The 26,136-nt window shown below is 37.7% G+C and overlaps 1 protein-coding gene across 2 annotated transcripts in view; it reads right to left on the bottom strand.

The window, feature by feature from the left end:
• Window positions 1–14,954, bottom strand: part of arhgap28 (Rho GTPase activating protein 28) — a 52,318-nt gene extending 37,364 nt beyond the window's left edge. The window contains exon 1 of one of the 2 annotated variants that reach the window (XM_069191603.1): window positions 14,492–14,954. In XM_069191603.1, coding sequence (XP_069047704.1) covers window positions 14,492–14,628 — 137 coding nt within the window. In that variant the 5' untranslated portion in view covers window positions 14,629–14,954. Of the gene's footprint in view, window positions 1–6,826; window positions 6,954–14,491 lie in introns of those variants that run through there. The other variant, XM_069191604.1, reaches the window with a different exon arrangement.
• Between the last annotated feature and the right edge of the window lie 11,182 nt (window positions 14,955–26,136).

Genomic DNA, 26,136 nt, shown 5'->3' with positions numbered 1-26,136 from the left:
GTACAAAGGCTATGGCTTCCCTCTCCCTCAGGAATTCTGGAAGTCTGCCCTTTTCTTAATTCTGCCCCATAATGAAATGACCTGGCATGAAACATTCCCAGATGCTAACAGCCTTATGAAAGGAAGCAACTCTTCTAGATACCTAAACACGGTAGCTCTCGGCTCATAAAGAGGACGGAAGACAGGGAAGAAAACACATTAATTATAGAACTGCTTCACTATTATTTTAGAACATGATTAGGAAACAAAGTGCATCCGAGCTTGGCACAATCAATACAAATACCCCAAGCCCAAGGATTTGTATAAAAACATTTCAGGCAGGCAGTACGAGCAGACTTCGACAGATAGGGATTTCATAAATCACTCAGACTTCAGAGTGCAGTACCGCAAGTGTCGGATATCAGCGGTTTTAAGGAAGCGAAAAGCAAACTAACCAGTTTCACGACCTAGTCAGGTAATAGTGACTGTGCTAGGGGATTATTATATACCTCACCACTACATCTTGTCTCACTTTGTCATTATCCATTGCTCAAATATTGCTCAGGTGTCATATTATTCAATGAATGAACGTGGTTCAAAAACACATTTGAGCAGCAAAAGCTGTAAAATGTACATCAGAATCACTTTAACTGCCAAGCACATTATATGTACAAGGAATCGGATGTAAAGTGTGCTTAAAAATATTTACTGTGCCCTTAAAAGACAGCTGTGAGAAAACAGACACACTTTGACAAAGTTAGAGATCTTGTCAGAATTTTAGCCTTTTTACAAGGCTGCATTTTGTAATTAATTTCCACTGTGGGTTCATTATTATGTCTAAAAATGGACATTTCTTAAATGTTTTCTCATGAATGTAAAAAAAAAATCAAACGCTACAGAAAACATTTTGTATTGTCTCAAAGAATAATAAATCAGAAATAATCCAGGAACAGAGAATGGATTCTTGTTCCATATTCCCCACTCTCTAAAGTGGCTATCGAGTTAAATACTGCTTCTACTCACTGCAAAGGGTAGATTCCGTTTTACATTTTGATACATTTTTCCAGGACAGTGTTAATAACCTTTAGTTATGTTAAATTGGACATTACTATTGATGACTATTATACAGTACATTGACAAGTCGTTATATATTATTATAAGTATGAGCTTTCAGCTCCTGATGGACACAAGGTTCTTTCCTTGCTGGGAGGACAAGAATGAAACTGATAAATAAGTAAATACGAATAACTGAGAAATGTCCCCAGGGCCCGGCAGTTCTGCATTTCCCAACCCTTAACGCCATATACAGTCCTGTTGTAGGAGAGTGCTAATAGGCATTACAGAAAACCTGAGAATGTGGACTGGAAAGAACTAGATGACAGAGTGGAAATCTGAAAGCAGCGATTAGATACAGCTGGCTAGAGAGAGACAGAGAGACAGAGAGAGGAAGGTGTACCACACGGACAACCAGAAAAGAAGAGTCTGCTGTCCCTTGCCTTTTATATCTGTGCTCTCAGTCACAGATTCAGCGGGAAACAATCCCCATCAGTGCTGTGCACCAGGCTGGAATCCTGACAGAAACTTCACAGACGCTTCTGCAGCCAAAGGTTTCCAAAAAAAAACCTCCATGTTATTTTATTTTCCATTGTGTCTTTAGTATTGCATTTTTCCCGGAAAACATGTTAAAACAGTTTTTCAAACTCTCATTAAACTTATATTTTTAATGAACAGCTTCTGACTGCAAACTGTGAATTTCTTCCCATGTCCTTTCACCAGAAACCCAGCGGTGGACCTGTCCTCAGTTCTCACAGGATTTTGCTTTTAGAGCTGCAACCTCACTCTCAAACAAGAAAAGAGGACCAGAAATAGGAAATCATTTCTTCAGTGAAACATTGTGTAGGAATATGTTTTCAAATGGTTATCTTTGTAACTTGCAGATCAGACGTTAAAATATATTCACAGAAGCCGAAATAGGTATCAAAATGATCAAAAATAACCATTTTAAAAGCCACTATCTCCAATAAAATGGGATTTACTTTTCATGTCAAATTCTGCCTTTATTGCGACAAATGTTTGCATCTAATTCCAGGACAATTTGAGACGATCATGGCTAAATTAGGTTGATTTCACAAAGACTGACCCATTACAAGTTCGTACAAAAAATAAAAAGTGGTGAAAATACAATAAATGTTTGTGAAATTCAGTGTCAATTACATAAGCAAATGTATCTTTCATTACAGTTATTCATAAATCTAATCAGAAACAAAAAAGTAACTTATTTTTGCCAAAGGCTATGTGGTTTTATAAATAAATAAATATATATACTAAAACATCTTGTTCTTGCATAACAATTTATTTCACAATCTAAAGTACATTTTAAGGATTATATTTAATAAAGAATAGGATTTTAATCTCTATTAATGATATACTGTATATAAAACATTTTTAGTACTACAATTTTAAAAATACAAATGTAAAACATTTACTACAGTGTTAAATCAACAGTGGACTTTGCCTTACACCCACGACCAAAAAATATACCGGATATTATTCTTAATGCATACAAATTTTTTTCACAGTGCAAAAAGTCAGGTTTACAGAAAACTCCATTATACTTAATGGATTTTAATAATAAATAAGGATTATGTTGTGTGTCCATCAACACACTACTTATGACATGTCTGCTATGCTTTCTCTTCCCTGAAAATCAGTACCACCTACTGGCATTTTACATTTTAAATTCTTAATAAGGCCTGGTCATAGAAAGGTTTATTCGCATTAAAGTAGACTTCCGCAGAATTAAAAATTAATTTTGTCTGCAAAGAATGCAGCATTCAAATTGGAGAAGAACCATTTTTGGGAATTATGTTAGGTAACTTAAACAATTGGACCTAAACAGCAATCCCGAGCAAAAATCTTGCTGACGTGAGCTGAATTTTTATTTTCAAATAAATTTAGAACTTCCCTCTACCACAACCTCGTTTGGTCCACTACTGTACCACCATGCTTTAATAAAGGCAAACACACTGGAGCATCTTCACAATCCCTTGGGAGGTTTATATCTCACATGCTCTTTTCTGCTTGGGTTTAAAGGTTCAGATGTTGTTTTAGCCATCTAAATCCAGACAGTGTCTGAAAGAAGCCAGGGTGTGGCTTCACCACAACAAGGTTGGGTACTTTTTTTCACCCATCTTCATGGTTTAGTGTACTTTTTGTTTTGATGTTTTGTGGTGTATGCAAGAGGTTTTCCATCTCTAATTCTCCCCCATCATCGTCATACTCTGGAATTATATTATAATCATATAATCATATTCAACTTGATGATGGCTGAAATGATATCAGCGGTAAGGAGTGTGCAGGCCAGGAAATGATCAGCCACAGACATAGGAGCAATCAATCCATCTTCTCTTCGAGCTGTTCCCTGTTTCTTCTTCAGCCTTTTAATTCTGTATATGAAGATCAACATATCTACCTTTTGAAATGGTCACTTTACTTTCCAGAAATTCCATTAATATCATGCTCATCGTCATGAATAGTTATGGTGGATTTCAGTCATTTAATCATTTTTCTCTCTGTTTGGGTCTACAGGTGTTCACTGCACACTGTTTTCTGTCTTTCTGTTTAAATGAGGCAGGTGATCACCAAGGCAATTCTACCCTCAATTACTACTGTTTCTATCCAGTACATTTGGACAACACTGTATTTTTTCCTTAAATCAAACTATACCAAGCTGCCTCAAGCCATGTGACCACTAATACTTGGGCTCAGAGCAGGGTTGCAAACTCTTCAGGTCTCAGAGTCTTTTTCTCTGTGTTTTTCCTTCCAAGGAGTCTATTATGTTCTGTGCAAGTGATTATAAGCATATGATAGTTCAGGTGGGTAGCTGCGTCAGCATGCGTAGGCTGCAAAGGAACAAGTAATAGGTTTATTCCATGCTGAAAAAAAGAAGAAAGAGAACACAACGTTTCGGCCGTGGAGCCTTCTTCAGGTGTGACACCTGAAGAAGGCTCCACGGCCGAAACGTTGTGTTCTCTTTCTTCTTTTTTTCAGCATGGAATAAACCTATTACTTGTTCATAAGCATATGATGTACAGTATAGTGTCCTTCCATGGAGAGGAGCTGAAATGCTTACACAATCAGTGTGTTTTTAAATTGTCAAAGCAAAGGTAACTTTTCACTGTCCTGGGTAGGGGCCCCACTCCTCAACAGATTTGTCCAATATCACATTATGCGCGTGGACACAGGGACTCTGCAGCCCTGGTTCAGTGGTAAAGAACCAGATCCTTCTAAGTGCTTAGGAAGTGGAGGTTGACATCAACTCACTGCCAGCTGACTGGAGAGGAATCATCTTCCAGACCGTGGTCCTGTCAGCATGATATTCAGATACCGAACCTCACTCACTTTGAGAAAATGTATGCACAGATGTGCCGCCATCAATTCGAAATGAACACTAGATCAAGTGAAAGGAAGTTGTTTTTTCTTTCTACACTATTAGGCCATTTAGTATTTGCAAACACATGTCTGACAAAAAATAAAGGTTTGATTTAGAATGATTTCTGGTCAAAAGAAAGGGACACAAGCTTGTGTTAGGAACACTGCAGACAATCTAGTGTAACCACACATACAGTACCCTTGTCTAGCTGGAAGAACAGACTGGACAATTTACTCCACAGCTACAGCATTCATCTGCGTACTTGGCTCCATGTAACTGTGATCTGGTGTCCCCTTTAAATCTTTAAATCTCTTCACCCACACAGACCAGGTCACACTCATCTCTAAAAGAGCTTTCCATCCTTTTTTAATCATTTTTTTCCTGTGTTTGAAAGGAAAAAAAAAAGCAAAACAATGCTCTTTCCGCAAACACTTTTTAGATGTTACACACTGCTACAGTATAGCTATATTTCTCATACGCTCATTACAGTCAACCTGGTGGTATATTCCCTACACTGAGTGGATATTTCCTATTTTTAAATTTTGAATCACAAATTATTTATGGTATTATTAACTCCCAATTAAGAATTGCCCAGATATTTCCTTTTAGAAATAATAATAAACACTTACATACCTTTCATCTGCCACGGAGAGTAAGCACTTCATTGTACTCAGGTGACAATAAACCGGAAACTTGAAAATTAGAAAGTAACTTCGAAGGGGTGTTTTCCCTTACAGTTGACCATTTCCTGTCACAGTACAAACGACTGTCTTTACTAAAATCTTCAAATGTCAAAATTTAAAAAACACTAAGTGGTTTTCATTTATAATTTATCTTTGTCTGTCACCTACTGTACAGTGAAGATTCTTCTTGTCATTGCGTCCTATAAGCAGATATACTGCACATGCAGCACTGCTATCAGCTCAATAACATGCATTAGGCTGGTTCAACTTTCACTGGATTCTGGGGCAGTAATTTCCCATTCAAATTCAAGAGTTTCAAATGTGCTTTCAGTTCCATCATTTTCCATGCAAAGCAACACGCTGGGGCAGTTAGGTAACACCTCAGGACAGCTTTACATTGTTCTTTGTTTTTAAGACAGTGCTCACATTATTTACACAATAAGCCAAACTAAAAAAGTTAAATTAAAAATGTAATTTCATAACTTATTCTAAATTAAGAAGAATAACAGTTTTAACTATCAGGTTTATAAGTATATACCTTTAAATCAAAATACAATACATAATGACCTACATCTGTACATAATACATACTGTAGTTATTTCACATATCAAGATATAGTGTATTTGACTGGGATTAAAGAAACTGCTTCATTATACATTTTCACAGATCATGGAACAGTATAAGCTTTCCACTATAAGTTGTATCCTTATAACCTTAACTACTGTCACGTGAGCAAACATTACATGAGAACAAGCTTCACTTACGAACAATTAATTAGAAGTTGACTAGAAATAACGTTTGAGCTATGCATGGTACCGGTGCTTTGTTGTCCTCTGCAACATTTGAAAGATGCTTCTTCTTAAGCCTCCAGCAAAATAAATTGCACTTTGAGCTACACCTGTGTTTCTCATATTCACATAACAACCCCAGCCTTTTAGAATGAGTTTAGATACAATTCGTTAAGCACTTTGAGCAGACTGCTGTATTGCAAACTCAAAATGTGACTGGAACAGTAGCTGGGGCTTTGCTAACATTATAACACTTACTCTGCTTTTCAATAGACACTGAGACCTGCTCAATAATTTAATATTTTACACCGAGGCTGTTCTCATAATTTAATAGGATCAATTTAATTAGGACTAGGATTCTTGAACTGAGTTGCTGCATGCCTGGAACCTTGTTTTGTAAAACGACGAAGACAGTGTGTTTAAAATCAAACTGTAATTTAACAGCACATCATTCCTTTATGTATAAATGGTATGAAAAGCCAACCAGTTACTACCAGGTAGGACGACAATTATTTAACCACACAAAGAATCCCAACCAGAGCTTATTTTCTTTCACTTAGTGTTTCACATACTGTGCACGGAACAAAATAATGCAATTAATAATTAAATGAGAGCCTAGTTAATAGACCACCAATGTAGGTTTTTAACCAACTATCGAAATAAGGATAGTGTGCCGTTTCACTGTAGAGTTTTCTGCCATTCTCTAGCTGTTGCATGGACATTCCCAGTCCAGAAGCACTGTAGAAATGTTACTAGGAATAAAACAATTCAACATTAAGAGTGGCACAGCAAACACCCATCAGCCTTTGATGTTTCTCCCACTGTTCATGATACTAATGGTGTAGTACTGACTACAGCACACTCTCCACACAGAACAGGAAATCTGTACAGGAGGCGACCTAATTCCACCGTAAAACACACAGAAATCATGGTAAATACAGTACCTGTGTATACTTGCTGCCCTCCACTCCTCCTCAGAATATTCCATTTGTGTGTATGTCAGAGAAGTGTTCAGCTCTGGATCTTATAAACCTGCCATATCACTACTCCAGCTGCAGCCTATAGTGTACAGTATAGTGTGATCTGGATGATCTGGAATGTGGATGAACAACATAGTCCTAACAAATACCAGGAAGTTTTTTTTTTTTGGCAAGTCCCAGTTTTATTTATAGAAATGCCAGTTTGCAATACTATTTATTTTGCTCATTACGAATGCTTGTTTTTTTTAAAACAACTTTGTTCTCCTTTTTACAGCCTGAAATAACAGTTTGCTACACTGCTGATTTATAGTAGCTCCTTTGATTAAATGAAGATGATGAAAGTGTATTACATTTTGATACTTCTCAAATGAATGTATTGTTGGTTAATCAGTGTTAGAGCATTCCAAAGTAAAAAGGTCAAAGCTCCAAAAAGGAAATCTTTTTTTTTACATTTTTGTTACCATTTGCTTGATTTCAATCCTGTTCAATTCTTGCAATAATTTTGCAAATCAACAGTTTAGTGGTAATAAGTGACTTTGTCAAAAATGTTTTTATATTTGGTACTTTGTTGCTACAGGTAGATATTTACATTCTGTAAATGTACACTGCATGGAATTCTAAAATTAAATACTTAAAATATATATTAAATATATTCAGGAAAGAAACATTTTAGCTGGAACCTACAGTAAGTGAATCACACAAAAAACATTCACCTATCTCCTGTCGGTATACAGTATAATAGGTTACTCCTCCACCTAAAAAGACAGGATTTTGTTTTATTAAAGTATGCTATAGTATAGCACAGAAATTAGACATATTGGAGATTACAGTATCATGGGTGGCAAATATTTTTGCTGCCTGCTGCCTTCCAGACATACAGTTTTGTATTTTATATGTGCTATAAAATTTCTCAACCAATAGTCTTTTCCATTAAAAAGCTTCTTTCAGACATTTAATTCCTTTTCTATAGCTTCTGTTCATTATCCACACCCAAACTATCAGGAGATTGTGTAGTAGAACATGATTACAATTCAACTTTTTTCACAAGTGAGCATTTGTCTGTTTGATTTAAAACACTCTCTCTTGGTTGATCTCTTTCTAGGTTTGGAAAATATTTCAGCAAGATTCCATAATGCTCGAGAACCAGGTAGCCTTGACTGCTCGTCAATGTGCTTTTCTTTATTAAAGAATAATCCCTCTCAATTGTTAAAATAACATGTTTCCCCGATCCTATTCTGTCTTCATCACCATACTCCGGAATATAAAGTAGAATTTAAGTAGATACAGGTGCATGCCCATGTAAATCTATTTACACTCTGTAAAAAAAAATCTGTACTACATAAATCATACATTTCCATCCACCCATTTTCTAACTACTTCTTCCAATTCAGGATCAAGGGGAGCTGGAACCTATCCTAGCAAGCAACAGGAGCAAGCTGGAATACAATGGTGCATAATATAATGACAGAATATCCACAAATGATAACATAAAATAAAAGTGAATCCTACCCCAATGTGATTATTTCTTTTCACCACGTGATTAACTTCACAAAATGTGCAATTGTTATTAATAATTGTAGTAGCACACATCTAAGGACAGATTACAGTGCTCCTAAAATGGATATGTTCTATTAATCTATTCATTTATTAATTAAATGTCCCACCAAAAAAAGCATAAATATCCAAAATTCATAGAAATTTAATATAATATTTATATTTATATATTTATATTAAGAATTAATACGATTTAATCCATACCTCAAATCTGAATATTTTGAAATATTTTCTAAAAACATACATGCATAAATAAGAGTGACAATTTCCAATTGATAATCATTTGTGAAACACTTGTGAATGCATATTTATATACTGAAATAAAGCATTGCTGGACCATTTTAACAGTGCACAACAACTCACTTTTAAAGTGGGACAGGGATGTCGAAATTAGTGGTTTCACAAAACATCTACTAGTGTGCTCCCCCAAAGTGTGCACTTAGCTTAGTCTTGAGTGTCTCCCACAGCTCGCTCTCACCTGTGCACAGCAGTTATAAAAGTCGTCTCCTGTGCACATGCAGTTACTATGGAGGGGAGATCGCAAAGTCTCATCTCCGTTACAGTACAGTACTGTATGTCCTGGTACGGGCGTTTTTTTTTTTAGAAAACCCCATAGATTCAATCTCAGTACTGATCTCAGGGGAAGAGGTATGAAGGTAAAGGGGAGTACATTTTTTTGAAGAAGTGTTTTCAAGTGCTGTTTTTCACTCGCTTTAATAGGCCTCCCTGTGTTTTTTTACCAAGCACACAGTTCTTAAGCGCATAACAGTGATGTTGGCCGCCCGGGCCGAGGAAGGCCTTCTTCAGCTCAGCCAGCAATATCCCTGTTGAGCGACGCCGGAGACCCGGGTTCGAGGCAGGGGACGAACTAGGGCAGGAGCAGCGAGGGCAGGAACCCCAAGAACCCGAACTCGCTACAATACAGATACTAGTTCACAAACTGTTGTCTTTGAAACTGTTGCAGGCTAACCTAGACCCCTTACAAATAGGACACAAAGGATTGACAGTTGTTCCCCAAGTTAATAGTTGGCAAACGTTTACAAATTTAAGGTTCCTCCCAGAACAAAGGCTTGTGCTTACAGCCTCCTTGCATTGCGTAACCGATGCTCCTGTAAGGAGCAAAGGCACGTTGGGGCAACTTTTATTGACTAGACTTTTAAGTCTGAAGAAAGAAACCAACAACTTTATTGCAAACGTTTCATAAAATTCTTTGCATATGATTTTAATAAATACAATGTCTTCCTTATGGGTAATTACACTGGGTACAAACTGAAGGTTGCTGTTCGTTTTACTGCATTCTCAAGCTCAATGATGAAGGAATCTAAAAACATCTAAAGCCATCACAGGAGCATTCATGCTGCTTGAGGTCATGTGCTGGGTTTCCCCATGAGGTCACGTTTAAACGGTTGGCCACAGTATTTGATCTCCTCCAAAAAAAACATCCCCTGTTTTAATGCTGCTCATAGCACTCTCACCCCTGTCTCTGCCCCCACGAGTGCACAGTGACACAGGGCAAGACGTTAAAATGCAGTGCGTAGCAGCCTCGCCTGCCCTTAGATAAAAAGAGTACAAAGCATCACAAGCACAGGAAAAATAAAGGACATCAGAATGGCCAAGAGAAACTAGAAAGCTATAACACATAACAGTTTCCAAAGAGTGCTCCCAACCAAAAAAAACTGGACTGTGAATGTCACAGAGATTTATGGGATGGGAAACTAATATCAGCCAAGACTCCAGGAGGAATCTTTGAGAGATATTGGGAGAGGTGGATTATTTTTACAGTCTAATTATAATGCTATTGAAAACATGTTTTTAAGTTTTTTTTCCCACTCTTTCCTCCCTAGCAATATGCCCTCTGTCGAACAAGAAAAGAAAGTTAATTACCTGACTTTATACTCGCTCATATTTGTAATTCTTGATGTTTTGTGATGACTGGCAACTTCATTTCAGACAATCTGTGTGTGTTTTAGAAAAAAACTAACAACTTACAAGTAAATAAATGAACCATTAAGTTTTATTTTAATGCAGAACCCAAAAAGAATAACTACAACTACATAAAAAAGCACCAAGGATGAAGTAAAAATAGATCTGAAAAACATGAGACTTTTAGAAAATGAAAGGGAAATGGCATAAGAGCTATATTAGTATTTAACTCAGTTCACTAAGGAAGAAGTCCACAACATGTCTCCAGCTGCAGAAGGAGAACGTTCTGTGTTGGACCAGCAATAGAACAGGTGGAAGTATTTCAGGTACTAGAATTACTCCAAATGAATAAATCCCCAGGAGCCCCACGGTATCTTACCAACTGTACTTATAAACCAAAGAGGTTATTCAGAAGCCACTGATGTACTGTAACTCTTCCAAAACTCCAGTGTAGGACTGAATTTAAAACTGTGAACAGGAGGCACATCTTTACCCAAAGGGTTGTGAGAGTCTGGAACAAGATACCCAAGCCATGTGGTTGAAACCGGTGTGCTGGTTTCTTTCAAAAACAATGGCTAGATCGAATCCATAGGTCACGTACAGTAATTACTAACTCCCAAATAGGTCACATGGGCCAGATGGCCTCCGCTCGTATGTGAACATTCATATGTTCTTTTTTAAAAACTCAGCTCGAGTGAACAAAACACACAAGAATGATAACACGAAAATAAGAGTGTAGTATTCGATTTTACACTTGGACAGTAAAGCTCGGGTTATTTTAGTGATTTTTTAAGAATATGACAGATCTGATTTTCCTTACAGAGATAAAGGAACACACAGGTCAACACATTCTGATTATGACTTATGAGGGTATTTTGACCAAGAATTATTCTTAAATATGTTAATGTTGTATTGAAATGATAACAACTGTTATGTGATGATGACCTTGTTAGAATATGTTGTAAGCTCGTGTGTCCTCACTAGAGAAATGTGCAGTGTGCCACTGACCTTGTGAGTTTAGTCAAAACATCTCTTCACTGACCACCCAAGATCCGTTTAGAGGTATTCATCCTAAACGTGACCCACGATGAGGGGGAAACTCCATGAAATTAAACAAAATACTGTTTTCATAGGAAAACAAAGCATACAGAATTTACTCCTCAGTGATTCAATTTGCAAGAAGACTCCCTGTTATAAAAGAGCATAAAGTCATAGTATATTCTGTTTGATATACAGCTTTCAACAACTATGCATTACTGCGGAAATGTAAAATAGTTTACTCTAATTATCATTAGACACAGACGCAAAAAATGCAGAAAATCTCAACTTTTAATTCAACAACAATACTCCCACATATGTCCTCCAAATTCTAAATATTCAAAGCGGGCATCAATTACTCCTCATTTAGCCAGCATTCCAAAAACCACACAAGACGCTTTCACCCAACTCTCGCTCTGACTGACCCTGACATTTTGTGGGTAACTTCAACCTGTGACTAATGGCAGATAATGGACAAGGCAACTGTCCAAAATGGCAGGCTCTAAGCAAAAACAAAAGTGATCAAAGGGCTGGGGGCCAGATGTTTTTCATCCGTTGTGCATGGAAGGACACCAGGGGACTCCACCAGGGGCACTTGATGAAAAAAAAACAGAGAAACCTCCTCGGATTTCAACTGTTGTAAAAAAAAATAACAGTCTAAACACATCACCCACCACCCTCATTCTAGCTCTATTCTAATACTTTCAGCATAATACAGCATATACAGGCTTATACAGCAACTGAAGAAAATTAGCAGGACGCTAGGAATTAAAATCTAGAATAGAGGCTCTAAATGCATGCTATGGCTTGTGAGAGGGAAGGCTTGATATTTAGTGAGATTCATAAGTTGGTTCAGTTTAACTCTGCACTATCGACACGTTCATTTTTTGTGACAGAAACAAACAAAATAAAAAATGTGTTCTTATTTCATATTCCACTTGTTAACAGTATTCGGCAATAAAAGTTCAAAGGCTTTTTCCTTCCCACGTTGACACCTTAAGAAATGCATTTTAATTTAGAAGGATATTTTAGGAACCTCTAAAGCCACAGAGATCGATACACATTCTGTAAGTCTGTATATGAATGTTAGTCAATATTGTGCCTGTGATATGGGCTGAGCTACACAGTACAAAATGAAAAGAAAAACACAAACTAAAAGAACACCAGGTTTTGACTAATGTCTAAATGTAGTACCATTTTATGTACTGCTTATATGAAATATATATGATATTTCTGGCATATTTAATAAACTAAGTTTGCAAATGCTAAAATGTAAGGATTGGCAAAATTAAAGTGATTAAATTCAAGGGTTTACAAACACCTGACAGATTACATTTGTCGTAAACAGAATGTTGCATGTATGCAGTTAAACCATAAACCAAAACTATAAAATGGGAAAAAGTATGCTTGAATAAGATATGCGTGAAAAAGGCTTACTGTACTGTAGGTTTATAGTTTGGTTTGGCTGGGTTTATGTTGACACATCATTTTCCTAATACTACACACTGTGGGGAAGCAAGGCCAACAGAATCAGAATATAGAGTTAAAATTCAGAATTTAAATAACGGGACAGCATTATGTTAAAGCCTCATTTCAAACTGTGTATAATCCACTTGCAAAGTCTAGTTTTGAAATCTGTATATTAATATTTATCACTACCTTAAAAAAAAAACATTACTGCCTGCTCTGAAATCAGTTCAGAGAAGAGTGGCCAGATGGAACCTAAACTCAATGAAATGTGCTATACCAACAGGAAATAAGAACCTAATCATTTCAGTTTTGAGCTTATAAACTTAAGTATTATACAGTATTTTTTTTAAACAACAGTGCAACATGAAAAGGGTGACACAAGTGGAAGCTCCAGAAAATGCACTTAAAACTAAGACTAGTGGAGAGACGTTTTTAAACACAAGGTTTGTGGAAGTCCTGGATGGAAGAGATCATCTGATCCCTTAGCTGCTAGCCACCTCTCATAGACAACCTTCCATGCATTCCTGAGATGTTTTTTAATAGTACATTCGCTTAAACATGTGAAAGGCAGAATATGAAATGAGACAATGTGAAATCTGCATCTGTGTACACTGATAAGATTTTGTTTTTCTTTCCAAAAATAAAAAGTGACAAAATATTCACAGAGATACTTTACTCACATGGATGACAATTGGTTGTAAAATAATTTTGAAATATTCCCTTAAACGCCTTAAGAGTCTACTACAGAGCTCAGAACGCTCAAAGGCTGCTGTGTAAACACAAGAACACATCTGAAGAGACCACATGGTACAGTCATTCATCAACCACAGTATTTTTTTGCAAGCCAATTGTCAGAGAGGTTAAGGGTTTGCACTGTCTGGGTGAAGGAACAGCAAGGTCATTCATTCTGCATTTTCAATACAATTATGTTTCAAGCACACAAACGCCAGAAACCCAAACCATCCTGTACAACAGAACGCACTCCAATGGCCGAGCATGTCAATTGTTTTGAAGTCTCAGATAACAGAGTGCCACTGTTATGGCAAATGTCGAAATCACTGCATCAAATTATTTCTTTCAAAATGATTGTATTTTACTATAATAGTTGCAGTAAGTTATTAAATAAGACAAAAGTTAAACTAACATTTAACTTTCGGGGCACCGAAGACGTACAGTATAAGTGACTTGTAATTAGTGGAGGTCATCAGCTGAAAATACTGTAAGAACTAAATCGCATCTACAGTATACTTGAAGAACTCCATTGTTAAAACACATCGTTGTTTGCTAAACACACAAGGTAAACCAAAAGGGATACACTCTGTAAGTGCGGTTTCGGGTTAACAATTAGGGGGAAAAAAGTATCGTAACAATAAAAGAAACGAAAGCACCGTGCTTAACATTCAAAGCAAAGCGGTTTATTCGGGGCTGCTTGCATCTACTGTACCTTTTCATCAGGTACTGCGGATTTATAGGCGATCTAAGAGTTTTAAACACTTTGCTGGTGTCCACAAACTTTGGTTTGACGCAACCGGCACGGGCAAGTAGGAATATGACAGCCAAGTCTGAGGGTGGGGAAGTGTTTTACAGCATATTTAAGAAGTAACCATTACAAAGATGCATGTATATTCCACAAGCACAATTTACCTGCTCAGAGGAGAACGTCCTGGGCTCGGAGAGAGCTGCGACGCATAGCTTTGGTCCATCAGCGCTATCCTTGATGGCGAGTAAGAGTGGTAAGCTGTCAAAATTACGCTGCCCGAATCTTTAATTTCCATTGTCATAGGCACCTCGCCTGCCTGCTACCAAAGGACGAGAGCTGACAGGACGCTTCCCTTCACATCACAAAGATACACGAGGGTCTCACTCGCAGCTCCAAAAATTAAATTACAACAAAACGCGTTGCCTCTCTCTCTCTTTCTCCGGTCTTCAATCGTAACACGATACCACTGGGAGCCCAAGCGCAGCAACTGCATGCACAGCCCGGCCTATCAGGCTCGGGGCTGTATTTGCATAAAGACATCGCCGCCCTCAAACACAGATAGGGTTTAAAGTCCTGGGGATGTCTCTAGGAAACAGAGAGCCGAAGTTCTTGCGTTTGTAAACCTGTAGCCGTGCGCATTTTCATATTTGGTTCTTTTTAGGTTGCTCTGTAGAGTCTTGCTGTTATCTCTCAGTGCTGTTTGCAATGAAGTGAACTCACTCATGTGCCTCGAAACCAGAGACCTGCTTAGGAAAAATCAGATCGCGCCGGTGCGCGCATGAAACATTTAGATGTGGATAGCATTGCTTTTCACGCAATCAAGCCAAATTAAGGCTCTGAAAGACTTAGAAGGAAAAGGTACTTGGGCTATGTACAGTATAATGGGATCAACATCCCATGGCTAGTCAACAATGGCAAGATTGACTATTGTTTTGCACATAATAATGTCCAGTAAATTTGACACGATTGAGAACTGTTCTCTAAAACTGTTCAGCAAGCAATGACGAGATTAAGTATTCTTCTCTAAGTGTGTAAGCATTCCACCATCTGTCAAAATAGAGTGCTTGATTTGCTTTATAAATAACTGTATTTGAAGCAAGACTATGTAAGATAAAATAATCCTTCTATAGAAAGAAGTATTAGGTCTCCCATGCATTTTAAGATATGTCATCTAGCATTCCCTGAAGAGATTATCTGGAGCAGATGTACTGCTAATAAAAGGCACAGGAAACTGTGATGCAGTAAATTCATCCCTATGCCTCAAAGGTATGAAGTAAGGCTTGCTGAAAGACTTTGTCAGATGCAATAAGTCCATACCAGTATTTGAAATATGTCCAGTGAACAGTTCTGGCATCTGAAGATTTCCCTGTTCCATTTTAGGTTGGCATACTTTGTACATTGTTTAAGATTCAAGCTAAATTACTGCTTTTTTAAAAATCAATAAAATCATGCTAGGGGCTTTATTTCCATATTAATATAAATTAATTCAGAGATTAGTACACCAAAACGATTAATTATGCGACAGGTTCATAATATTAGAGTTTGTTTATGATACTATGTAACACACTATTTTTATCTTAGGTACCGATCTTTTAAGACTTGTGTCTGACATGTTGATATGGTTGATTATAAAATAAACCGTAGAAACTTCTGCACCAATGTATTACCATTTATAGCTCAACACTCAAATTATTCTTGTCAGATGTGTCATACACACAATTTATTGTCTTTGAGTGAATCCTCTTTCTCCTTGTGTTCACTTTGGTGTTTGTGTCCCACAGGGATCACGTTAAATCTATTTCTGTTTTTCATCTGTTACCTGTGACGGTACAAACATGGCCAATTATATCACATGTAAGCAGATGATACACAGGCCTTAACATTATTTTCTACTGCCAGTAAGGGTATTTTGTATTACATTTTGGCAGGTCTAATAGCAGTTTTTAATTGGAAGCATATTTTTCAAGCAAGGACTGACACGATAGTTTATAGACTGCCATAGTTTAGCAGCTAGGAACTTAAGAGTGACATTAGATCTCTCACTGTTTATCAGTTTTTTGAGCTGATGTTTTATTTTTCTTACTTTCAACTACATAACAAAATATGAAAAGCACCACTTACTGTCTTTTCAGATCGCGCACTAATTCCAAGGATTACCAAATTCTCAATGCAGGATGTATCTTAATTCAAATTACGGGAGGGACTCTGCTTTTATTCAGTATCAATACATTGCTAGGCCAGATGAAATCAGAACTTTGACTCATACACCAATTGCAATTTCTAACCCAGTGGCTTATAGCAACTTTCTGTTTGATATGTGACAGACTGTTGCTTCTTTCTTTTACCCAATGGAAAACCACTGTCAGAAGTGTGTTGTAACCTAAGATTGTTCTGTAGGGTTGAGCTCTGATTTCATCAAAACAAGACAGCACTGTTAATATTTTACTTGTTTTTGGTTTTTACTTATCTGGTTATTAAATTAAAAGTTGAGTTTTTAATCCATTTTATAACACTAACCTTTTTAGTGGGGCACTGAAGAGTACAGCAAAGTGAATCTTGAATTCAGGCCTTTGTATCCTGGAAAACCTCACATGCAAAGAGTTTAGATTAGGTGCTGTAAAGGTGAAGATGCTGACAATGTTATCAGAACAGGATAAGCATACAGTATCTTGAGCTCAGTTGATAGGATAAAAAATACAGATGAAATAATACATGTGTGTATGTGTGTATTACTCCACAAGACTCTTCTAAACACAATCTTCCAGATCAGTAATCCTCCAGGTTGTGTACAGAAATAATAATACTCTGAAATTCAGCAGAAGAAAGGGAGTTTATGTAGTCTCTGATGCAATGTTAGTCAAATATTCATAATGAAGGGCAGGGGTTTTATTTTGATGTTCTGTGCATCCTTGGTACTTGGCACGGAGTGTGTTAATGAGCTGCTCACACTTATTAACACTGAACAGAAGCTGTTTTTTTGGATGAAAACCTTTGTGAGGCTAGGCAGGAATATTGGAGGGGAAATGTACTAAACACACTTGTCAAACTGCACAGATGAACGAGTGTCTTTGAAAAGAAAACACATCTGAATGTTCTCATCAGGGAAATAATCTTCACAGGAATGTTTGCAGCACTAGTAGGTGGTATTAAAAAGGCAAATGGGGTGAGAACTGTGTTTTATCGTGCCAGCAATACCATAGCGTTTAGTGTTTATGTGGAGGACATGCTGAGTGTGTGGTGTCAAGGTATTGCATTTACTGTATCATAACATGTACTGTGCATAATTATTTTAGTGTAATACCAGTGTTCCATTTAATTGTAGGTCTTTATTTGCATTACTCCTGACGTGCCGTATTCCAGAGCTGCAATATCTTTTTTAAAATGGGGTGACCTAAATGTGACTGTACTGTATTTTCCATGTCAAAACAGTTTTCAGTATTTTATACTGTATATATTATATTTCAATATAATATACAGGTATATTCTAAATATTTACAATATTCTTAAAAATGCCATTATACTTAATTTGAAACATAGCAGGTTTTGAAAACAATTTAGTGATATATTTTTACAGAAAATAACTAGCTTCTGAAGAACATGAGAAAATAATTGACTGAATTAATTATCAGTGAATGCACACAACTAGAGGTACACTTTACTGGGTGTAAAATCAGCAGTGTAGTTCATAATATATGGGAAAATATTGGGCAAATAACTGGATAGAAATTACATAATTTTTATAATGCCGAACAAGGTGAGATTTTTGGTTCAAAATTAACATGATTCAGATTCACAGTTCAGAAAGCATGATTGAAATACTGTGTGATTCCCTGCCTGGTGTTTATTGTGTTTTTATGATGTGCTGGTACATTTGCTTAATAAAGAAAAAAATACACTTAACTCACTACATTTTCTGGTTTACTTAAAAATGCACTAATACTCAGCAATGTAGTATCTACGGTTTCAAAATAAAACAAAACTGGTGACCACAAGTTTATCACTTTATGTCAAAATCATTTTATGCAAATGATAATAAAATTTACCACTATCATTTTATGTAAACAGATTTCACATTTAACAGAAGTAGAAGCCAATAGCCCAAGATATTGTCTAAAACAACAGCAGCAACGGTGTTGAGCTCAGTTTTCAGGGAGCAACAGCATGTTCTGGATTTCATTAAACCCAAGCTCTCAGTTACTATTACTATAATTAAACTAAAGCCCCCCAATTACTTTTAGAGTAATTAAACCAAATCCCCCTGATACTATTATTTATTTAATTTAACACATATTACCCAGAATAGATAAAGTTAAATCAAATCAAAGTTTATTTATCAAATGCACAACAATACAGCGTGCAGCAGTAGTTGCTGGCAATGAAATGTCTTTTCATTGCAAATAACTTCTGTACCTCGAATACAGTGCAGGATTTGAATGAGTATTTTTAAAAGACAGTGATAAAATATACAGTTGAACCATAATTAGATCAATTAAGCAATTAAGTTAATTAAGAGCCTGAGCTAGAACAAAAGGGTTCGTGGCTGTCATGTACTGTAGCTGAGATTACACCCCCAGTCTGTAGAAGAGAGACTGAGATTGTTTAACATCATAGCATCACAATGAGGTATCTTAGCCTGGTGGTGTTACCTGAACATTAACATTTTTCCTCCAGAAAGTATTTTAAAAATAATCAATTCTTTGTGTTTTCAGTTTCAAAGTGATTTTAATATTCATTTTAAGGTATTTTTGTTTTATGTGTTGCAGTTGAGATGTTTATGTCGTCTCTACAAACTTTCGCCCCATGGACATATTTCAAAAACAGAGTCTGTTTATAAAATATTTGACATTAGGCCTCATAACCATTCTACTGCCATAGGACATATGCATAGGACTACACTATGGAACACGGAACATTGTTCTATGCAGAGGGCACCAAAATACAGATTTAATCTCTACTGGAGAAAATAATGACATCCTATACAAAAACATCTAAACATCCCAAATCCAGTCTAATCTATATCTAAAGCTCATCAAACAGTTTTTCAAAGGTATTATCCAGCAAGGAGGCCTTCTTGCAATAACGGACCACTGCTTTCTTAATGGGGCTCTTACAAACAAGTAGCTGATGGTGAAAAGAAACTACAGTACATTCAGTGTCAATCACAGCAGAATGGAAGAGGCAATTTTTTTCATAATCTCTTATTTTCAATACCTGCTGCTTCATCGCCATTGCATAAAGACTGCATCATTTTAGCACTGTGAAGGTCATGCAGGAAAAAAGTTAACTTTCTGCTCCCATCACTAAGTTAAAGTTCTTTAATATACAGTAAATGTACAGTTTAGCTTCACAGGTTTAGCTATACATTCCATTCAGGAAGTGATTATTGCTTCACTCCAAAAAGGATGGCAAATTTTATTCAGACATTTAACATAATACTTTAACATCATAAAAACAATTTAATTTTTTATATTTTCTATCATACTACAGTAGATACATATACAGTACCATTTCCTCTGGTATCAATTGATAGGAATTATTTGCTTTTCAGAACATCTGTAAAAAGCATCAATGTTTCTGAAGACTTTTAGACTTTTACACTGTATGTTAGTTTGATGAAATGTAAATGTCTTCACATTATATACAATATATATACTGTAGATGGAATGTGTAATATGTTTATTAATTACATGAAGCTATATGAAGAGCATAAATCAACTTACCTTTATTCCAGAAATGGATTTTGTGTTGTAGGATGATTTGTACCAGGAATAATGTTATTTCTTAAAAATGTGAAGTTTTCTGTGTATTTTACAAAGACAAAAAAAAACACATTACTTAAAACAAAATAAGCTAGAGCACATGTGACATATAATTTTGTGTTTCTCTGTAGGAAGAAGAAATGCTGTTTCATAGAAAAAAGAAACTAAGCTGCTACTTTATCTTGTCCTGTTTATACACAGGCACTGCTGATAATCCTTCCTGATGTTGTGTTGATTTTGGTTACTGTTTTCCTTTGATGAAGACAGAGGCTACACCTCCAGTGAATCACTTCCCCTGAAACTCTGGATTGTAGAGCAGGCTTTTCCACTCGCTGTACTGTATCTGCAATACTCTTTTCTCAACAAGAACAAACTCTTTCAGGTTCAATGGCTGAAGCGCAAAAATATTTCTGGAAATACAGACTGGGTGGAGTGATGCAGCTCCTACTTCTTGCTGATTGAGCCGACAGTGCTCACTGGGATATCCAAACACTTTGATTTTGTTGTACCCTTTTCCTAATCTATGCATTTGATCACTTGATCTCTAACTTCCTTAGAATGCTCTTTAGTCTTCATTTTCATACCTTTCCTTCAGATTCACTGCCTTCACTACCATTGATCCTAAATGGACTGGGGTTTTTATCCAGTAAATGTGACAGAGGCAATTATATCCCAGCTAGTGTAACCTTACAGCTGCGAACGCACAGGGGTCTGAATGCTAATGCAAGCAGCATATTTCAATTTTTGACTTTCTTTAAGATCTCTGTCGACAGATAACTAATTTCTGTTTTAAAAATGTCTGTTTGAGCACATGGGTTTGCAATAAAAGTACTGACTGGAACAAAGTATCATTTGTAACCTGGCAACATTTGAACACTCAAAGGGTCTTAATACTTTCTAAAGGCACTGTACATTTGGTGCTTTGCATTCATTGAAAGTAAAGAAGAAAGTGTAAAATCCATCTTTCATTATTGCATTGAGTTTGTGACTGCCCTATCTTTCTTACACCTGAAGAAGGTTCCACAACGGTGTGTTTTCTTTCTTCTCTTTTCAGCATGGAATAAATCTACAGTATTACTTCTTCCTTTCATTATATATATATAATTAATTAATATATTTTGGAAAATATTTTTAACTGCATGTCATTTATTTTATTGACGGTTCTTAAAATCAATCAATCAAGTAAAATCTGTGGCTCAGTTTTCCACAAGATTAATTGGAATTTTTATTCAGTACAATACTTTGTACAGAATTTCCTTTAGTCCTTTTTCATACTCTTTACCGTGAGGAAAAAGAAAAGTTTTGTACTTGTTTTGCTCAAGAAAAGGTTATTGTCTGCTAATGCTAGCATGTCTGTTGATCAAAGTAAAATAGCAGGATTATTGTTGCACAGTTTAATTTGTGTATTATTCAGGCTAGAATCTTTATTTATGTATATAAATATTGAATACATCGGATATAATAAATATATCTCTTCTTATATCTTGAATACATCTGTTAGCATAAAGCAAACAATGCTGTAGAGAACACGAAAAAGTAGAGCTGTGCAACAAAGGAAGTGCAGAGGGACAAAAGGAAACATTTGGAGGAAAATGTTCTGCATGTGCTCGTGGTCTTCGAAATGAATCTCTCAAGATCTCATAAATATTTTCTTGAAAGTTTAACGTAGAAATACACATCAACATTGACATCACTCACCACTTTTGTGTACATATGTTTGAAGAAAACATTTGCTGCTATGGCAACCAACATGTGTTCAGCAAATGTTTTATGTGTTGACAGTGATTGCTTTAAATGATAAAGGGGCTGATTAAAATTGTAATAATTTCTTTCTTTAAAGAGCAAGAGTAAATTGTGGTTTGCTAGAGATGTTAATATGTCAGGAAAATTGTTTTCATGTGGTTTGCAATAGGGACTTCAAGGGATTTACATGTATTTATGGGACTGAAAAGGGCATTAAATATGTCACAAAAGTCAATCATCACTTCCATTTTAGTTCTGTGTGGCTTCAATAACATTATTTTGATAATCTTTCAATGTTACAGAGTGAAGAATCAATGTGTTCTTTTATCCTGCCCCTCAATGCTCTGTAACTTTGCATACAGTTCTGAATATTATAAAATGATTAATGTGACTCCATGTTTAAGATCAGAGATCAATATTACAACCTTTCTTAATAATAAACAATCTTGCATATAGGTAATAAGGGAGTGTACAGTACATAAGTAATCCTAATCAAAATGTAAAATGAAATATTTAATTTATTAAACAATTAGTTTAAATGTAGCTTTTATAAAACTTCCACAGTTATTTTCACGACTATACTACTGTAACAAAAAGGAAAATGTCTTTCACACACTTAAAAGTTACACACAAAAGTGAATACACCCTTATAGCTGACTAATGTGAAGTTCAATTATTACACCAAACACATAAATGTTGAAAAGTATATTAATATTCTCCCTGCTTATTTTTTACTCTTTCTCCTTTTAAAATAATCCTCAGAAACATTTGGAGGACATCTTTACCAGTGTTGGGCAAACCCAGAAACATCTCTTATCGCTAAAGGTGGTGCCTCTTTAGTTCCTGTTCTTTCTGTAATGATACTGGTAAAGATACAGTCTGTAGACCTCAGCCCTTCCTCTTACAGTGAAGACAATCATTCCCTGGACCTATTGCACATGACCAAAAAAGTTTTTTTTTCAGCAGGAGTGCTACTGGAAGAAAGTTGGCATTGTCAAACAGATAATCCAGCCAGCTCAAGACCACTGAAACCACTGGGTTTTCAGTGCTCAGCTGGTTTGTTCTATTGAACCCCATCTTCAGTGGAAAGCGGAGCAAATCAGAATCTTCTGCCAGAATTTTCCAGGATTGTTGCAATACAACTACAGCTAAGGAGATTCATCCCTCCCCTTATTCTGCATTTGCCATATATGTCTTCTATATTCATATCCACTGCAGCTCTCTCTCTCTGCTTCACCCTGGGGTCAGTCGAATGTGGGGCCATACTGAAACCTTGTTTTCTCAGAGTTTTTAATTAAAAAGTACTGAGCAGAAATCGTCCTTGAGACACCTTCACAGTATGCAACTTGCCTGTCTCCATAGTCAAATAAATAATTATTAATATCCTATTATTTGTAGCTCAGAACGTTTTTTGTTTATTTCGCACTAAGACTACTGCGGCCAACCTGCAAAATTCTCTGCCATCCTACGAAGACTCCTAAGATAGTTCCTCCTGCTTTTATCCAGCCTGTGCACTGCAACAATGCTCTGCAATTTCTTTCATGCAGTCCCTGCCTGGCTTGCACTGTCCCAACTGGCACTGCACTTCCCAGGATATGCTGGCTCAGCTTCACTGCAAAAACTGGCCTCTTACCAAGCTCCTGCAATCTTTTTTTAAATCCATTACCCTTCCTTCGCAAAGCGATCCTCCGGGCCCTTTCCTGAACTCTGAGACTCCCTTTCAGCAGACCCAGAACTTTGCAGCAGAACCCCGCTCCGTCAGAAGCGGCTCCACCGATCCACCGATCAATCGATCAACCGATCGATTTTACGCCTCCCGCGTAAAACAGAACGTTCTCTCTTCCTCTCTTGCCCCGGAGCTACTGGGATTTGTTTTTCTATCAACATCAACCTTATTTCACAAAACACATTTCACAATAGGCACACATTATAACAAATTACTAAACTAACATCAAATAAAAACGTTCTAAAAGAGGTGATTGCCCATCATCAGTCAGTGCAACACAATAAGAGTCTCTCCAAGCCCTACCACTTGCTATTGTCCGTGCCATTTCCCTGTCCCGACTCATTAAACTGCGGAACAGGAGCTCAGGGAATGGGGATTTCTACTTTGGTCCCTGAACAGGGGCCCAAAGTCCCTTCCAGCGTTCCTTTGTCATGGAGAAGCCCCATTTGGCAACATCACGCTTCATCCTCCTTTCGAGGAGCCACTGGGGTTCCCTTCGAACTTAGCCTCTCAACACTTTACTCCGATGTTTGAACTACTCGCCGGCTCCATTGTAGGCCTCAATTCTAGTTTGGATAAACAGGAAATTGTTTCACCTCAGCCCCGCCTCCAGCCCCAGTCCCCTCCCCCAGCTTCACTCTCAGTAGCGTGGTAACTTCAGGTCTCAGGCAGTAACCGCCACTCACCCCCTCGTTCCTCATTTGCACCGCCGTAGCATTGAAGGTGAGGATGTGAGTCGCATCCTAGCTAGCTCCTTTCGAATTTATCATCAACTGCATACCAGACTGCCGTACCCTTGCTGTCACTCTCAAATCCCACAATCCAAAGTCTTTCTTAAAGTTGAACTCTCAGCGAGTTTGTATTAGCCTTCTTTATTTTCAGAGACGTGCTTGGCTCCATCAACCCTCTCAGGCATCAGGATTTGAATCGCTCCATGTACTACATAGCAAAGAAACATTGTAGATTCAGAGACAGATGCAAATGGAAGTCATTTCATCTGTTCGTTAATTGTGGGCCCATAGTCTTCGTGGAACATTAACCCCCCCCCGTTTCCACTGCTGTATCATCACCTCATCTGGATCTTAGAGTCCAAATTCCACATCCCAATGTCTTCCACAGCTCCCTCCACTGTTCAAGCCTCCGAATTACTATCATCTCTTATTCTGAAAAGCATCGGATATTCAAGGTACATTCTGCCTCTCTAACCAGTTTAGTCAGCAGCATCTGCACCATCTGTGCACTATTTTGTTCCGCTCTGACAGAATACCTTACCTATTTCCTGTTACAGCATCTTCCTGTTACAGCATACTTTACCTACCTCCTGTTACCTACTTCCTGGCCAGTGCTGATTAATCAGAAGCCAAGCACAAGAGAACAGAGAGTGCCAGAACACCTGAAGACACCCGGATGGTTTGGGCTCAAGCGCTCCGGGATGGAGGGAAGGTGGAATGAAAGGAGGTGATAATAGACTAATGAATTTCTGTCCGGCGGGGCTTAATCTGTCCAGGCCGGTCAGAAATGAAATAGAGAAAGGAATAATTCTATAATAAAGAACTGGCCGGCTGAGCAAGCATTGCTCCAGTCGGTCAGGAAAGAAAAGGACAGGTGAGGCGCAGCAGTCCAGTGAGAGTCTGGCTCACTGTATCCCTGGTGAAAAAAACGAATAAAAGGGAAAGGCTGGCATGGCACAGTACCAGCCCTGTACAAACAGCTCAACATAGTCTGTCGTTCAGAATCAGGGAGCCTCGGCTGGGGAACGGAACCGACTGGCAAGCTCCCCAAATAAAAAGAGACTGCAAGGGTCTTGGGGGTGTAGCCCACTCGAGTAGCCCGGCGTGCAGGTCGACAAGCTTGCACAGAGCAAGAACCACCAGGGATCATAGCTGTACTTCTCCCCGAAGGGTTCTCTGTACTGAGGTCAGGTAGGAAACCCCCTCTCGGTGATCCAGTCGGAGGGCCCAGGAGCCAGTGATTCAAGGCACGTACCCTAACGGGGGTCTCCTCCGAGGCCAGGCCAGGCGTGCGCTTTCAGCTCTGTCTCCCAGGTTCCTCACTCCGACAGAAGCGCCCAGGTGCGAACGGAATCGAATACACAGGCTCCATTTCGGATCAACCGGGGGAGACATCTGCTAGGAACGGCTGACTAAGAAACTCGTCCTTAGTCTCTTTTCCACACCTGAAGCCCTGAGTCAGCACGGCTGCAGGGAACACTCCCAGTCAAAGCCCAGAGCTGAAGCTGCTTCACAGGCAGAGTGTAGGGAACTTTAGAAGCACAGGCAGCTTGTCTTCATGGGTGTTGGACAAAAGAGTTGGGCCTGGAGGGGGGGTAGTGAGGCTCTCACTGCGTGAGCCAGGGGTGGCCCTAGGCCACACTATCCTTAGCCCTGCCTGCATTTTCCAACTTATTTGAGATACTCACAAATTCTCCATCTCTCTCAGTCCCTTTGGGGGCCCAGCTCCCAGTCATGAGGCAGTAACTTTTTAATCGACTCTTTCTGAATCAGGGGATTCCTTCTGCTAACCTCTGAATTCTCCCCTTTCCAGCTCCTGGCAGCACTCTGATCATTGAGTCCACAGGTAA

The sequence above is a fragment of the Lepisosteus oculatus genome, chromosome 6, assembly GCF_040954835.1.
Source record: "Lepisosteus oculatus isolate fLepOcu1 chromosome 6, fLepOcu1.hap2, whole genome shotgun sequence".
In the NCBI taxonomy this organism is placed as follows: Eukaryota; Metazoa; Chordata; class Actinopteri; order Semionotiformes; family Lepisosteidae; genus Lepisosteus; species Lepisosteus oculatus.
Note: the sequence above shows the minus strand (reverse complement) of the source record. Positions and strands in the feature narration are given on the sequence as shown.